Source organism: Nematolebias whitei, chromosome 18 (genome assembly GCF_014905685.2).
Source record: "Nematolebias whitei isolate Nwh7 chromosome 18, NemWhi1, whole genome shotgun sequence".
Taxonomy (NCBI): domain Eukaryota; kingdom Metazoa; phylum Chordata; class Actinopteri; order Cyprinodontiformes; family Rivulidae; genus Nematolebias; species Nematolebias whitei.
Window position 1 is genome coordinate 37,943,728 of NC_056515.1, and position 15,944 is coordinate 37,959,671.

Genomic DNA, 15,944 nt, shown 5'->3' on the forward strand with positions numbered 1-15,944 from the left:
GTTCAGCTAACATCCACTCTGAGTTAAGCTAACAGCGACTCTGAGTTCAGCTAACAACAACACCGAGTGAAGCTAACAGCTTCTTTGCTCAAGACCAAACAAGTGAATTACTATCTACATGTCAAACTCAAAACTTTCCTAAAAATTTGAATGTTTTTCACTTTGTCACTGTCATCAGAAACAAAACTACTGTTTATCAAAATGCTAATAGCATCTCCAAAGAGCGTAATTAGCAACTATGTGAGCTTTACAGTCAGATGTCTTGGGTAAAATTGAGAAGGTGTAAAATTTGCTGAAGCCTTAGGGTTGAGGATTCAAACTAGCACCTCTTTTTTTTATTTTAAAATCTAGGACAGTCTATTTGTCAGTAAATTATAACCGTCTGCGATGTATGTGTTTTTAGGAAATCCCTCGAAGTACGCTGGACTCATTTATGCAACCGTTCCAAAGCACATTGTGGCTGTTGGTGGGTCTTTCGGTGCATGTGGTGGCGGTGATGCTTTACCTTCTAGACCGGTTCAGGTACAAGGAGGACCCGTTTGTCCATATATGTGTTTAGATTTGTATTCACAGTGTGTGTGTGTGTGTACATACACTCCTGAGCACTGCAGATCTTCCCTCATTGTGGACAACGTGGCAGACCGAGGTGAAGATTGGCTCCGATCATCCCACTGCTCTGTCCCTGTGCTGTCGTCTTTAGCCTGTTTCCTTTTGTCAGGAGTTTGTCTTTGTCTTGCTTCGCTCACTCATGTTCAGTTTCCCTCTTTGACCCGGGTTTCATCCCTTTGTGGGTTCTGAGTTAATTTTATCTTTGCAACCCTTCCATTTTCTTCTCTTTAGTCCATTTGGGAGATTTAAAGTAAACAGTGAAGAGGAAGAAGAAGATGCCCTCACCTTGTCGTCTGCTATGTGGTTCTCCTGGGGGGTGTTGCTGAACTCTGGAATAGGAGAAGGTGAGACAAAGTATCCCACGCCTCTAGAAAAAACTAAATATGCCTGTCTGGCAGTGTTCCTGTTGGGATAGCAGCATTGATTCCTTACTTTTTCAAATCGTAATTTTTACAGACAGGCTTTTGTAAAGTTTGCATTTTAAAACCTAGTTGTTGCTTTTGCTTGAGAGAGATAAATAGGATAGTTGTATGTGGACAGAAATAACTTTTTTATATAGTTTGTGCCATCATGATGTCCTAGTTTCATTAGCTCATTAACAATGTTTGATTACTTCAACCAAATAAACTTGGGTCATAGGTCTTTTGATGTTGGTTGTTGTGAGTTATACTTTAAAAAGCTTGAGAGCCAGATGGCTCATTTAATGGTTATTCTGAGCATAGCGACTTTGTGTCTCTTTACCTAAAGGCGACAGTTAATGGTGCATTGAATTCTTGAAGAGGTGTTTTGCTTCATAGAAGAATATTTGACCCACTAACTATGGTGACTTCAAATTAATGGCAGAGAGGTAACGGTAACGCAAGCAGTGGGGTTTTGTCTAATTAAAAACATCAACCCACAGTTGAACTGGTCATTTGTTTAGCTGAAAACTCAACTTGAACTTACTACATAGGTGCACCACGCAGCTTCTCAGCGAGAATCCTGGGCATGGTGTGGGCTGGTTTTGCTATGATCATTGTGGCTTCCTATACTGCCAACCTGGCTGCCTTCTTGGTGTTGGACCGGCCTGAGGAGCGCATCACCGGCATCAACGACCCAAGGGTGGGTGATGCAACAGCCAAGCATATTGCTACATCCTACCTACAAAACTTTTGTTTAGCTGTCTGCTCGTTATCCTTTTTTACCTGCAGTTGAGAAACCCATCTGACAAATTCATCTACGCCACGGTAAAGCAAAGCTCCGTGGACATCTACTTCCGGCGACAGGTGGAGCTTAGTACTATGTATCGCCACATGGAGAAGCACAACTATGAGAGTGCCGCCGAGGCTATCCAGGCCGTGCGTGACAAGTGAGTCTCGGCCAGGCCTGGCCGACCGGAACACGAGTCGGCTGGCTGCTAGACGTAGACTAGGACCAATTCAGATTGTTGGGAGGTGGGGTGGGGACATGGACGTTTGAACCAGGTGGAAGTGGCAGGACTTACTGCAATGTTCACTCTGATTCAGGTCCATTGCCCGATCAAGACAGTTTTCCAGGGTTAGCAGCAGATGTGGATGTGTCAGCAAGCACTGACACGAGTGGAGGTTGAGCTAACGCTGAGTCTAGGAGCACCCTTTTTCAGGTTTTACCCAGATGAACATCTCTGAAATTTGTGGAATCCAGTGGGGGACGCACGCTCACCCATCTGGCACTGGATTTCATTTGGGGCCATAGAGACTGCTGGTAAACGCTGAAATGACACGCATGATTTGGTGTGCGAGAAAGAGAAGGTTGGAAGCCGTAAATGTGTTTGTAAATCATTGTACTGTTGCATCGTAACCCCCTCCTTCCCCTCCCTCCCTCCCCCACAGCAAGCTGCATGCTTTCATCTGGGACTCTGCGGTGCTGGAGTTTGAAGCCTCGCAGAAGTGCGACCTGGTGACCACGGGAGAGCTGTTTTTCCGTTCGGGCTTTGGCATAGGCATGCGCAAGGACAGCCCCTGGAAACAGAATGTGTCCCTGGCCATTCTCAGGTCTGTCCCAGCGGAGGCTGCATTTCTCGTATGACTTCTTTTTTTGTTGTTTTGTTTTTCATTATGATTTTATGGTCTTCTGACCATTTACAGACGTCTAAAGACATTGGCTTATGTCGCATCTCTATATGTGTCTCCCCTTCCAGCCATGTTTGTCTGTCATGTTTACGTCTGTTGGTCTACCTGTTCCTCCTTCATTTGTGTTGCTATCTGGGAGTAGGCGGCTCAAATGTTCTGAAGGGCACATATGTAACTTTGTCACCTCTCTCTCCATCACCCCCAACCCCTTGCAGTTCTCATGAGAATGGCTTCATGGAAGACCTAGATAAAACCTGGGTGAGATACCAGGAGTGTGACTCACGGAGCAATGCCCCAGCCACACTCACCTTTGAAAACATGGCAGGTATGGTCCTTATGGCATAGGGAATAAAAGCGTTAAAAGTGATTGGACAAAAACTGCAGTGGTAAGGTACTGTAGCTCTTTTTTGTCCAATACCTTTGCAGAATCGTTGTTTCAGTGTCAACATTGGTTCTCTGTGGAAATATGACCTAGACTATCATGTGCTGTGATTTTGTGCAGTCGTGTTTTTTAAATTTTATTATTGATATAATGTTTACAGCCACTGTCAGCAGTAGGAGCTGGTTAAGAAAACAGATGCGACCACTGAGCATAACGAACGGTCCTGCTTGGTGGGAGCGGCGCGATTCTAGATTGGCTGCCCACATCTCTGTCTTTTCCTCTCCTTGTCCCGTCTGTCCCTCCCCAACAGGGGTCTTCATGCTGGTGGCTGGTGGCATCGCAGCAGGAATCTTCCTCATCTTTATCGAAATCGCTTATAAGCGCCATAAAGACGCCCGCAGGAAGCAGATGCAGCTGGCCTTTGCGGCCGTCAACGTTTGGAGGAAGAACTTGCAGGTAGGAACGATACTCTTTGCCTGGTCACATCTGGGGTGCAGGGGCAAAAACGGGGGGTGCAAGGGAGCAAGCAAAGCCTCTATTGAGATGATCGTCTACCTCCCATTGTTTCTGGGAACGTTCGCTTTTCAGTAATACAGGAGGGACGGAGGTTTCTGAGGCCAAGGCATCTTGAGTGGCCATTTTGAGGGTCTTAACATTTTCCAGAGGCCAACTGCATCCATATCTCTTGTTTGTGTGCCTGCAGGAAAGTAAGGAGGCCTCTGGAAGCCAAGCGGTGACTAGAATCTTCTCTTTAGTGTGTGGCAGAGCCATTTTCACCCCAATGTCACCGCTTGCTGTTAGAAACTAAATAAAAATAAGTCCCCCTCTCTTATGATGGATATTGATTTTCACCACTGTTGCCCATAGCATGATGAAGTAGTTATAGCTGCTGTACTGGTAGATGCTTCATAAGGTCATATGATGCCACCAAGATAACCAAACGTCTAGTGGGAATCCTTTCAAAAACAGCAGCAGCAATGATTACAGCAGAGTTGACACATTAATCATGTCATCATTGACCTTTTATTTGCTTTTGCAGCCATGCAACTGCCAAATAGAGCATAAAGAGTAAAATCAATGCCTTGGCACAGTCGTACACTTGTGATCCTCCCACTGTCTTTCAGGATACCGTAACTTTAAAGTGCAACAAATTGCACAGGATGGCGCTTGAAGCACAGACTCGTAAGATGTTAAAGTTGCATGTTAGTAGCAACTGGAGCACCACCTTTCTTTCGTTCACTCAAATAAAAAAAAATTTTAAAAAAAAAGCAGATTTCTAAAATGGATTCAATTAGAGTTTGACTTTGTTGTGAAAGTTCACGCTTAACAGGATTAGTTTGGCGTTCATTTTCCACAAATTAAACAAAAAAATGTTAATTTATTTTTATGCTTCAGATGAAACTTCTTAGTTGGGTGAAAAGGTTTGACCTAGTTGTTGTCGTAGATGAGACATCCGTTTTAGGCCATAAGTTGACCAGTTAGGACCCGACTGAACTTCTGCTTTATGATGTCGTGACTCGTGAGTATATGGCAAAAACAACTTGTAAGAAGACGCAGAGCCTGGTTGGTTTTAACAACTTTAGTTTGCACCAGGCAGTGAGTTTGGTTTTCAAACATTAGTTGTTTGATACTATTTATTATTATTAACCTTTATTTAACCAGACAAATCCCACTGAGATCACAGACCTCTTTTGCAAGGGAGGCCTGAAGGCAGCCTAACATGCATGTTAGTCTAATAGCAGTTAATAAATAATATATGTAAATTTAATAATTAAACTAATAGCAGTTAGCGCCAGCTAGCTAGCAGCAAACCAAGTTGGAGCTGTCTTATCCAGACTGCAAGTATTGATTTTTAATTCAACTTTTTAGTAGCTCTAATTTAACAAATTAGTCATTTTAACCATATTTTTCAGTCAAAAACTTGACCCAATATCAGTGTTACCAGATCTAAAGAAAAAATGTAAAATAAAAGTTTCCTCTAAAATAATTTTGCATCAAATGCTGAATTAATAATTGATGTGGAAAATTAAATGACCTCTCTGGGGGTCTTAGCTCTTTTGTGCAGCACTGCCCAGTACTGATAACCCAACAGTCCAACTCAGCAGGGTTGGGTTTGGGTTGGTTTTAACCCTGCGTGTTTCATTGCACTCTGCCAGAGCTTTAGTTAGTTTCTTACACCTTTAAGCTTCCCTTCTATTTTGTTCCCACATATACTGCATTGTATCACGACCCAGTTTCACGTAAACCTGCTCTAATTCACATATTATTACATTTTGGTGTTAGAAAGCAAAAAATATATAAAAAATATCAGATATTTTACTAAAATTTGCCCCTGTAGGACTGAGTTTTTTAAATATTGTGGTTTCCAACACACTGCAAGGGTTAGAAAAATCCTCATTTTAATTTTGGTGCAGCATCAACCTTCAGAATATACGCTTGTGTCAGTTGAGGAGAACGTCCGTGCTTTTATTTTGGCTCTACTTGGAAGAAAGCTGAAAATCTTATATTTAAATCTGCTTAAGTCTAAACTCTTTTAAACCCTGAAATTTGAATTGCGGTTAAGAGTCTTTCATATTATTATACCTCTTGAAGTAAATTTGATGTTTTTTTATTTATTTGAGTGAACAGATTTCAGCAATAATCGAGCATTAGTGAGAACGTTCTCTGCTCAGCCAATCAGGGACCATTTGCCCCAGTACTCCAACGCAATCAGTGCAATCAGCTCCTTTTCCCAACGCGTTACCCAAACCCTGATTGCATTGCTTGGAGGGACAGGTTTTCCTCAGATCACATTGCGATGTGGCCCTGGCAGTTGGTTCTGCTGCTTTAAACGAGGCAGCAGGGCCGCCGAAAGGTACAGTATAAAAATCACAAGTGCCTGTCAGCAAACCAGTGTCCTTCTTATGCCGTCTACCATCACACTGACGACTAACTGTTGTGAGCGTCCTCATATGGATGTACGATGCTCAGACACATGCGGCAGACGAACGCATGCAGGGTGGCATCGCTGAGGAAGGAGAGAGACGCACCAAACTGCCTGCAGAACATTGGTATTTAGAGCCGCGTTAGCGATGATCGTGTTCTCCGCCTGGGCGAACAAAGATGGCTCGTGTTGCTCGCTGACCGTCACCGCAGAGCAAAAGCAAAACAGACACACATTAATCGCAACGACATCCCGCGGAAGAAGCGCCGAGGGAACCCAGAGTCCAGCTAATTCAATTAGTCCCGCATGAATGTTATTCCGAAATCTGTCTGAGCGCACCGATTACTCCTCCATGATCTAATTTCCATCAAGTGAAAATGACAACTTGGTTATGTAGGCCACAAATTCATTACTGAGATCACAGTCTGCGTGCGCTCCTCCTTCCTTAGTCCTGCAATCAAACCTGCAGTGTCAGTGCTGGCATTGCGTTGACTGCTTGTATGTTTGTTGTGCGTAATTATGTGCTCATACTGCATTATTGTAGACTCAGCACTGGAGGACTGCCTTCAAACACGAATGTAACTTCAGAGAACGTGCACGCCTGACTAATCTGTGCAAAACGCTGAATAATACCAAACCCTCTCAAACTACGAGTTCATTGACAAACCACCGGCTGCTGCTTTCAGATCCTTTAAAAAGGCTTGAAAGTGATCAGGTAACGCACTAAGATGCTCTTTAAGCAGCTAAAATATTTGGTTTTAGTGCCGAAACGATGTAAATCTTTAGTACGTAGCTGTGGCTTTAATTTCATTACTATTAAGATGTAAACTTCTTAATTTATGTTTAATAAATGCAAACAAACACAGTTGACGCTGATAGGAAATGGTTAATAAAATAACAAATCTTGCTCGATCTGTTAGTTCTCAAGGTATGACTTGGGCGTGACTCTCAGCTACTACCACGTTCAGTTTTAGCTAAGTACCTCCAAAACTGATGAAGCTGTAGCTTTTTTTTGTGTTAGCTTTGGTCGGTCAGCTGCAGTGGCCATTTTGAATCAGCTTGACGCTAATTGTTAATCATTTCTAGATGTTGATTCAGTGATTACTTTTAAAATGCATCCAGATGTTTATGAGAAATTTTGCTAACAAATTGTGGATGAGGGGTAGAGTTGCATTCGGGCCCAAAAAATCCGACCCGACTCGTCCCCAGCCCGTAGCCATCATTTCCGAGCTGCTTATATAGTTGTTGATGGTTGGCGGACGTGCGCGGCTGAGGGGGTGTTTGTCCTTTCGTGGCAGTCAAAGCTCATTAAATCCCTGCTTCTGTCTGCATTCTGCATTATTCAGACATGGACCATGCTCTGACATGTCGGATAGTTTGTGATCTCGCCTGTTTGGGTCGTCGGCCGCGCGCGTCCGCTGAGTGCAGCGGCTGAATGAACATCCATTTCGTATCAATTGGCTTCATCCATGCTGGTCGCTTATTTCTGTCCCATCCGAAGCTTAACTGAACTTTTTTTTACCTCTTTCAAGTCCAGTCCGCGCGCGGTCATATGGCGGTGGCATAGGCAAGGCATGTTTCCATAGACATGGATCGTCAGCCGCGCTTTCGCTGACGCGATCAACAGCCTGACACCAGCTCGGCCCACACATTAAGCACATTATTATGGTCCAACCCGGGTTCGTGTTAGAAATTACACCTGTAATGTGTGTGGGGGGAGGTTAAACAAATTTATACAAGGTACATCTGCCACTCTTTGTGGTGCCCCTGAACTTTTCACTTTTATATCATCTTACATTTTTCTTCAGAAACAATAATTTTCATATGGAAGTTACAAACAGCAGAAAACAAACTACCTCCATCAATGACCTCAGCTGTTCTCTTTTATCTAATCTCCATAAGAAAGCCACCATCTGATGCAGGTAACGTAATGACGCACATAACTGCTCCACTACATTAAAAAGGCAGATCCACACCTTTAAATGAACAGAAATGTTCTGAAAACACAAAGTTTGTCTAAAATTATTCATCAGTGTGTTGTATTGTTGCTTATATCTACGTGGTAAAGATTTACATCGTCCAGCTCCCCTCATCCAGCGTTCAGCTCCCCCTCCTTGAACATGTTACTCAGAGGTGCACGCTCTGAACAAAACTAAAACTGCTTTAATGTTGAAATGACCAAAGGCTCAGAGGCCCGCCTGTGTGACGGTAATGACGGAGTGGCGCCGAAGCAGGCGGTAACTGTCCATTGTGTGCGAGTCCCCCATCGTTCGCTTCATCCGACGGTTCAGCATGCCCAGCATGGCCGGGACTGAGCGCACGCAGCACCTCATCAGGGCTCCAAGCGGCCAGGCTGCGCCCCTGCAGCCTCAGACGTGCGGGGAATAGAAACGGGAGCTGACATCACCTCAGCATTGATTTATTTTTGTTTGTTGTTGTTTTTTTTTCTGAACAAATACAAACAGGCTGCAGTAAAATTCATTTACTAACACGAGATGTCATCTTCCAACAGGAAAAAAAACACTTTCTCAGTATAAATCTAATAATGTCACGCACCCATCACTCTCATCTGTACCTGCTTTGCCACCTGATGAGACGTCAGGGGTTGAGAGAGAAGTGCTGGTTTGGCTGGGGGGGTGACGGGGGTACAAATGTGCCCTGAGAGAGCCAAGTCATGTGACCTGATGAAAGAGGATGTACTGCGGGGCCAGTGCTGGCCAGGATCAATCTGTCATGCTGTTTGTTTTATGTTTTAATTATTATTCTATGTTTCCTTTTTTCACACCCCTCCTTTCATTCATAAAACATTTTGGCATGATGAAATTCACACCACACTGCCCTGCCCACCTCAAGGGCCTCCCCCGATGCTGCTCTGCTGTCCACCACATATTCTTTTATCAACACCCATCTAGGAAGGAAGCAGGATTGCAAACATTTTCTCTTTTATTTTTTTTGGCACTTAAATCCAAGCGAGGGCACCCATTCCACCTCCGTTCTTTTTCTCTTACACCATACTCCATCACATTCCCTTGTGTGTGGGGTGAATTTCCATTATACCGCTCATTTATGGTATAATGACTCTAAATGGGCTTCAGTGACCGACTTGTGTCGCTCTTGTTTCCCCTCTTTGATATGCACTTGAGTGACACTGTAGCTTCTCGATTTTTATACCTGCCTGGCTTTGGATGTGGATGTTTGCTTTGCTAAGTTTTTATTCTATATTTCATAAATATCTGCCCTCTTTTTTTTTTGGTTTTTTTTTTGGTTTTGCATAAGGATCTTTAAAGTATTGATCAGGTGGATGGAAATTTATTTTATTTTTCTTTTCTTCCCCCTCTATGCAGCCCTCTTCCTCTCTAGAGACTCAGGATGTAAGAATACCTTAATATGAGTTATTATTTTTTATTTTTTTTGTTCTTTTCTGCACACAGATCACGCAGTAAGTTATTGTGAGAGTAGCTGTGGGGCGCTCCAATGGTGTGGGGGGAGGGAGGGCACCAAACTAGTAACGACAGCCTCTTTTTCTTTTCCACTTTTCCTTGGACAGGCACCGTTTACAAGGTGTCTAAATCTAGCAAAGAGTAGACTGTAGCTGTAGTTCAGTTTTTTAAAAGCGTGGTTCTATGGAAAGGTTGTAAACAGTATCTTACCTGTTGTAGGTACTGCAGCTTTTTGAGGTGACCTCGGTTTGGAGAAGTCAAGTTTAATACACGAGTCCCACAATCGTAACGAGACCAAAACCAGACGTTCGGAGTGCAACAAAGAAACGGTCATGGGAGCACGGCTGCGTGGTGGTGCTATTTCTTCAACTAGATCAGCAACGTTATAAAGTTTGTTGCTGAGGATCAGGATCAGAACCTCCAAATCTGAGGCCATAGTCCTTAGTCAGAAAATAATGGATTGCTCTCTCCAAGTTGGGGGTGAGGTGCTGTTTTAAATGGAGGGATTTACGCATCTTTGGATTTTGTTCACGAGTGAGAAAAGATCGGAGCGTGAGCTCGACAATGGATCGGTGCAATTGTTGCAGTATTGTGGACTCTGTGCCGGTCAGTTGTGGTGAAGCTCCCTGTTTACCATTTAGTCTCTGTTCCTACTCTCACCCATGGTCACGAATTCTGGGTAGAGACAGAAAGAACGAGATCCTGGAAACGGGTTTCCTCTGCAGGGTAGCTGGACTCCCCCCTTAGAGATCGAGTGAGAAGTTGTTCTGCAGAGACTGAGTAGAGTCGCTGCTCCTCCACATCCAGAGGAGCCAGTTGAGGTGGTTCAGGCATGGTATGGATGCCCCATGGGTTCCTCCCTAGTGACGTGTTCCATGCATGTCCAACTGGGAGGAGATCCCGAGGAAGACCCAGGACACACTGGAAAGACTATGTCTCTCAGCTGGCCTGGGAACACCTTAGTGTTGTCAAAGAAGAGCTGGAAGAGATGTCTGGACCTTCTTGCTCAAGCTGCAACACCCAGAACCTGACTCTAGAACAAGTGACAGATAATGAATAGATGGATGGATAATATATTTGAAGGAGTAATACTTACCACCACATTGCTCTGCTCCCGTGACTCTTGAATATCTTTGTGATTCGTAGTCGTCTGACCAGATTTATGAGCCAACAGCTAGTTTGATCCAACTGTCCAAGTTTTACACCTACTGACACCTTTAGTCCTGGAAGGGTCCAGACCAAAGTGAACTGACTGGTCTCAAAAGTTTTTAAACAGTTCATGCAAACACTAATTCATCATGTTTGCCAAAGTGATCGTACTGGGCTGACTTGTTAACAAAATTTATGTGGGAGTCTCCTAAATGACTCCAGAACGTCTTGTGACTTTCACAGGATTCTCAACATCCTTTGCATACGTTGCAGAAGCGTGCAGCCCTGACGCTTGAGCTTTGAACTTGTTCAAAGACTTTGTGGAACTGCTTTTTTCTGGAGATCATCACAAAGTCATCGTGAGCCTTTTGAACCTTCCTGAATTGGGTCATGGGCGTCTCCAACCTGTCTCAAGAGCTTTAGAGCTGCATTTTAACACGTTTATGTTAGCGCTCCTCTGACAGAAATACATTAGAAGCAAATAACCAGCTCTAACCACACTTAAGATAAATATTTCTTTAAAAAACTGGTCTGAATCTTGTCTATCCTCAAAATAATATGCACAGGAATGCAGTTTACCAAGCTGTGCACACAAAATAAGCCATAATTTTCAAACAATGGTCACTCAAGATACAGCTGCGTGGCTTGTTGGTCACTCGATGGTAAACAATCGAAAATATACTGAGTCTGAAATGGAAAAATGGCTCATTGTCTCATGTTTCTCACCATTTTGAGTCTCCATTTACTCTACCACAGTGATATACAGGCTGCATTGAATGCTATGACTATTTGCAACAGTGCTAACATCAGCTAGTTGTAGCGCTTTAATCTGGAAATTATGGTAATGTAGGCCTGTCGCGATAAACAAGAAATCAATTAATCGCAGGATAAATGAAAATTATCCACCTCATTTTTATTTATAGACTTTATCGTTTCTTTGTCTCTTTTTCTACTGAAGACACAGGATGACAAAAAGGCTCAACGCCGGTGTTCTTCACTGACCCCTCTCTTTCTCTTTAAAATCTGTTTTAACGTACAAAATTGCGTTTTTTTTGGATCGTTAAAAGCAGCTAAGCTAGAAGCTAAGCTAACAGGCCTATCTCGGGGAAACAACCTCCATTTTGTCGAAGCTCCAAAATTCACGGTTGAAACTCGTGCCTTCTTCTAAAAAGTTGTTTTTCTCTACAAAAAGAAGCCGAGAACTTGTTTACTGATTTTTAAATTTTTATTAAAAGCTTTTTGTGACAAATGCTATGCTAAAGAGCTCAAACCGCACCGAGCGTCCGCCATTTTGAAAACCGAAGAGAGACAGCCCATGTCACGTCAAGGGGCCTCTCTCCCATTTTTTTTAAAGAGACACGCTGCTCGCTCCCTCACTGGCTATCCTTTCGTTCATAGTGTTATACTGCCATCCACTGGTTAAAAAAAGGTACTACACACAAAAATTAACCAACGTTTCTTCTTAAACTTGACAATAATTACTAATCATTGTCAAATTTCAAACAACATTATTGTTTATCTCAATAATTTCTGAGACAATTAATCGCCCAGAAAAATTTGTTATCTTGACAGGCCTACAGTAATGATGCTTCTGGAATGGCGGTGCAATAAGAAGTGATGGAAGTGTAAAGATTTATAAAATCGACATTAGACATATTTTAAGACGGCAGCAATACACTTTGTATTTGCTAACCAACCTATAGTTCATCGTTCCAGTTAGACAAATATACTCCATTTCTACAAACTGAGGTCTTTCAAAGAGGTTTCTGCAACAAGTAAGATATTAATAGTCCAAAACCTTTCCCCAGAACACCATTCTCAAGAATGTCTGCCCTATGGCTTGGAGCGATATTTAGCATAAAACGTTTTTTTCAGGCAACAGTAACGTATCACACCCACGGACATGTTTAGCCGTCATCACTCATTCCAGTGCATTTCCAGGGGCTGAGTGAATGTGTCAGCACATTTCTAGAGGACTACTGTGCCATCTTGTGCAGTCAGAGTGTGACGATGCTACATAAAAACTAGCCGAACACCCTCATACCAGACCGAACAGACTATTTCCACACTCGGCAAGCTTTATTCCTTTCTTTCTCACTCTTTGCTTTTTTCAAATGATGTAGTTTTTGTTTTTTTAGAAGCTCCCTCCAAACATTTAGACAATAAAGAATAAGGTAATGCTATTTGACGGGGGGGGAATGGGTGCTGGTGGTTTTGGTGGTGGGTAGAGAAACTGGGCGAGACTGACGGCCCAGTCGTCGCCCCGGCCATAGAGCACAAATAATGTTTCTACATATATTCATTTTAGGATAGGAAAAGTGGTAGAGCAGAGCCCGACCCCAAACAGAAAGCCTCTTTTAGGTCCATCAGTGCCACCCTGGCCTCCAGCATCAAGAGACGTAGGTCCTCCAAAGACACGGTAAGGAGACGAAGAAGCAACAACTTCCCTTGTATATTCCTCCTCCTCTTTTTTCTCCTCTTCCTCTGTCTCTAGTTTTCTCCTTTTTTCCCTGTCCTCTCTGCATACATCCCCATATCTGACCACGAAAGAGTCCCATGTCCAGCTCACTCATTTCTACGCGGCTCTGGCGCGACCTCTGCCAAGTGTCTGTCCCTTCACCATCGCTCAACCATCACCATGTAGGGTTTGTAGCTCCTTTAGGTCCTAGAGGTGCAGGACCGGTCAGGCCAGCCTAGTTCAGGTGCTGGGTCCTGAATTTGGGGAAATGTCCCAGTTTTTTTTTTTTTTTTTTTTTGGAAAGTGGGGGGGAGGTATTGGAAGAGTTTGGGGTGACAAAAGCAAGCACTCTGCCAGTGATGTTTTGTCTTGGGCTGCACTTCCTTCCCGCCTCTGGTTTGGACGTAAATTCCGGTAGTCGTGCTTTTTATCCCTCTTTTGGCGGTGGTGGCGTTGTGGTGTGTGTGTGCCGTACGTGAGTGCGTATTCTTGATCACGTGCTGTTGTTTTTACTGCTTGACCCCCATCGTATTTTTTGCACCAGTCCTGCACTTCCTCAGTTTGTTTTTGCTTCAACAAGCATGCAGTGGTGTCGTGTACCTTTTCGTTTCCAAATCCATTCTCAAGGTAGTCGTGACGGCCAAGTCCTCGTCAGAAGAACTGCCGGCTTGTTGTCTGACTTACCAACATGTCTATTTCAGGATTCCACTCATGGATTTCTATTAATAAGTTTTACTTTTTTGCTTTGTCATGTTTCCTTTGTCATAATTCTCGTTTAATTTCCAGCGTCCTTGTGGTCTGAACTGTGCATGCCTCTTTCAGGGTGTATTTTCAGGTGATGACGACAGTCCTCCGTTACGTTTGAATTATTGATTTTATTGGGCAAGAAACTGTGTGAAGTCTTAGACTCCCGCTCTAACAGGGCGAGCAGAAAAACAACCGTTTGGGACGATTTCAACTATTTTGCTTCACACTTTTGTTGCAGCACAACGAAAGTGCATTTCTTTTTTCCAGTTGGGTTAAAAACATCAGCTTTTTGAGATACTGAACAAGCATGACAAAGCAGTGACCTGCAGTGATTCAGACCAAATCTCTTTTAAAACATGATTTTCTGTTGTTTTGCTCAGAAAGTGTCGTGTTTTGGATGTCTCAAGGGCTATGGCAGCTACTTTTAGCTAGAATGTTGCCAAGAAAATTAGTTTTATTTGATTTCCTGTCATTTTTTCCTTGTGTTGTTCTTTTTATGGCTTCTTGTGCGCTGACGCTAACAAACTTAACTCTTTAGATTTGATCTTTTTTGTTGTCAGCAGACAGTCATTGTAGCCGTTTTTGTTGGATGTTGTTTTCGGAGCCTCGGTGGAGGAAAAACAATTCTTTAGAGTAATAGTTCAGGTGTTTTGGAGTGTGGTTCTGTGTAAGGGTTACCTGTTGAAGATGACACTTTGAACACTCAGTTTGGGGAAACGAGTTTAATTCTGACCAGACTGACAAGCTAATTGCTAATCGGAGCTAAAACACAAACAAAATGGACTCCGGTTGTCTTAAAACAACCCTAATATCAACATTTTAAAACCAGTTCTTGAATAGTAATTTATACAACTTTACACTGCTGTCAGTGTTGTATCAAATGTTTATTTTAGCGTAAACATTGTGACAGTCCAGCAGGAAACACTCCAGACAGCACTACGCTATTTAAGGCTGACGAGCTAACGGCTAATCTAAGCAAAAAAAAGTCTGGTAATCAAAGTTCATGCTCGATCATCCAGGTACAAAATCCAATAATGGTCAGTCGGGTCATCTGGACAGTTTCTTTTTTTGTGGAAAGACGTTTTGCCCTCTATCCGGAGGACTTCATCACTCTGAGACGTCCCAAGTAAACTGTTTATGACCACCAAACCAGTTTGCTGTTATCACTGATTGGTCCACTAAAGGAGTGCGTTTCCCCTACCATTATAAAAGCGGGGCGCCCCGCCCCGTCAACAGAATCGAGCGCCCCGTCTACTGAACCCCAACCCCCACCACCTGTCGGCACTGACGTAGCGCTAAACTAGCAGCTCGCAATGCAGGTGCACTAGCTAAAAAGCTAAAGGCAGCCGCTTCATGTTGAACCCTCACGCTGAACGCACCCCCGCCACTCAAAAACTGTCAGAACAAACAGCGCACGGCTCAGATGTGCGTCTCTCTCCCCCCGCCGACCCCCCCCATCCAAAATAAAAACAACTGTCTGTTCAGACAGCGCGCGGCTGAGATGTGTCTGTCTCCTCTCACACACCCTGCTCTAAAACTGTCAGTGCAAACAGCGCACGACTGTCCCTGTGTCCCCCCCCCCCCCCCTAAAACTGTTGGTTTAAACAGCGCACTGCACAGTGTAGGACGAGTCTCTGTCCCCCAAAAAATCACGGACGAGATGAGCGCCCCGCTATGGCAAGTTATCTAGGGGGGAAACACTACTGCTTAGTGGGGAAAATGGTTTATTTGGGACTCCTCGCACTGATGAAGCCCTCTGGATAGAGGGCGAAACGTCTTTCCAAAAAAACTTTTCAGATGACCAGAAAGACCATTGTTGGATTTTGTACCTGGATGATTGAGCATGAACTTTGATGTCTTGAACCACTTTGGCTGCCTGCCTGGGAGGAGTCGACGGGGGGACAGGACAGCCCCCAGAAACCATCTTATCACCAGCAAACTGGTTGGTCCACTAAAGGAGTGTGCTGCTTAGTGGGCAAAACTGTTTACTTGGAACTCCTCGGACTGATGAAGCCCTCTGGATAGAGGGCGAAACGTCTTTCCACAAAAAGAAACTGTCCAGAAGACCTGACTGACCATTATTGGAAACTCTGGTAATTTTAAAACTACTCTAAACTTGGAAGTTTTTGGTTGCAGTTTATGAGAG

The 15,944-nt window shown here is 43.6% G+C and overlaps 1 protein-coding gene across 2 annotated transcripts in view; it reads left to right on the top strand.

Annotated features, from left to right (window-relative positions):
* grin1a (glutamate receptor, ionotropic, N-methyl D-aspartate 1a) overlaps window positions 1-15,944 on the top strand; it is a 47,839-nt gene that overhangs the window by 25,420 nt on the left and 6,475 nt on the right. Inside the window, exons 13-20 of one of the 2 annotated variants that reach the window (XM_037691786.1) lie at window positions 404-522; window positions 841-953; window positions 1,562-1,710; window positions 1,800-1,957; window positions 2,460-2,621; window positions 2,915-3,024; window positions 3,392-3,537; window positions 12,902-13,012. In XM_037691786.1, coding sequence (XP_037547714.1) covers window positions 404-522; window positions 841-953; window positions 1,562-1,710; window positions 1,800-1,957; window positions 2,460-2,621; window positions 2,915-3,024; window positions 3,392-3,537; window positions 12,902-13,012 — 1,068 coding nt within the window. The remainder of the gene's footprint in view (window positions 1-403; window positions 523-840; window positions 954-1,561; window positions 1,711-1,799; window positions 1,958-2,459; window positions 2,622-2,914; window positions 3,025-3,391; window positions 3,538-12,901; window positions 13,013-15,944) is intronic. The other variant, XM_037691785.1, reaches the window with a different exon arrangement.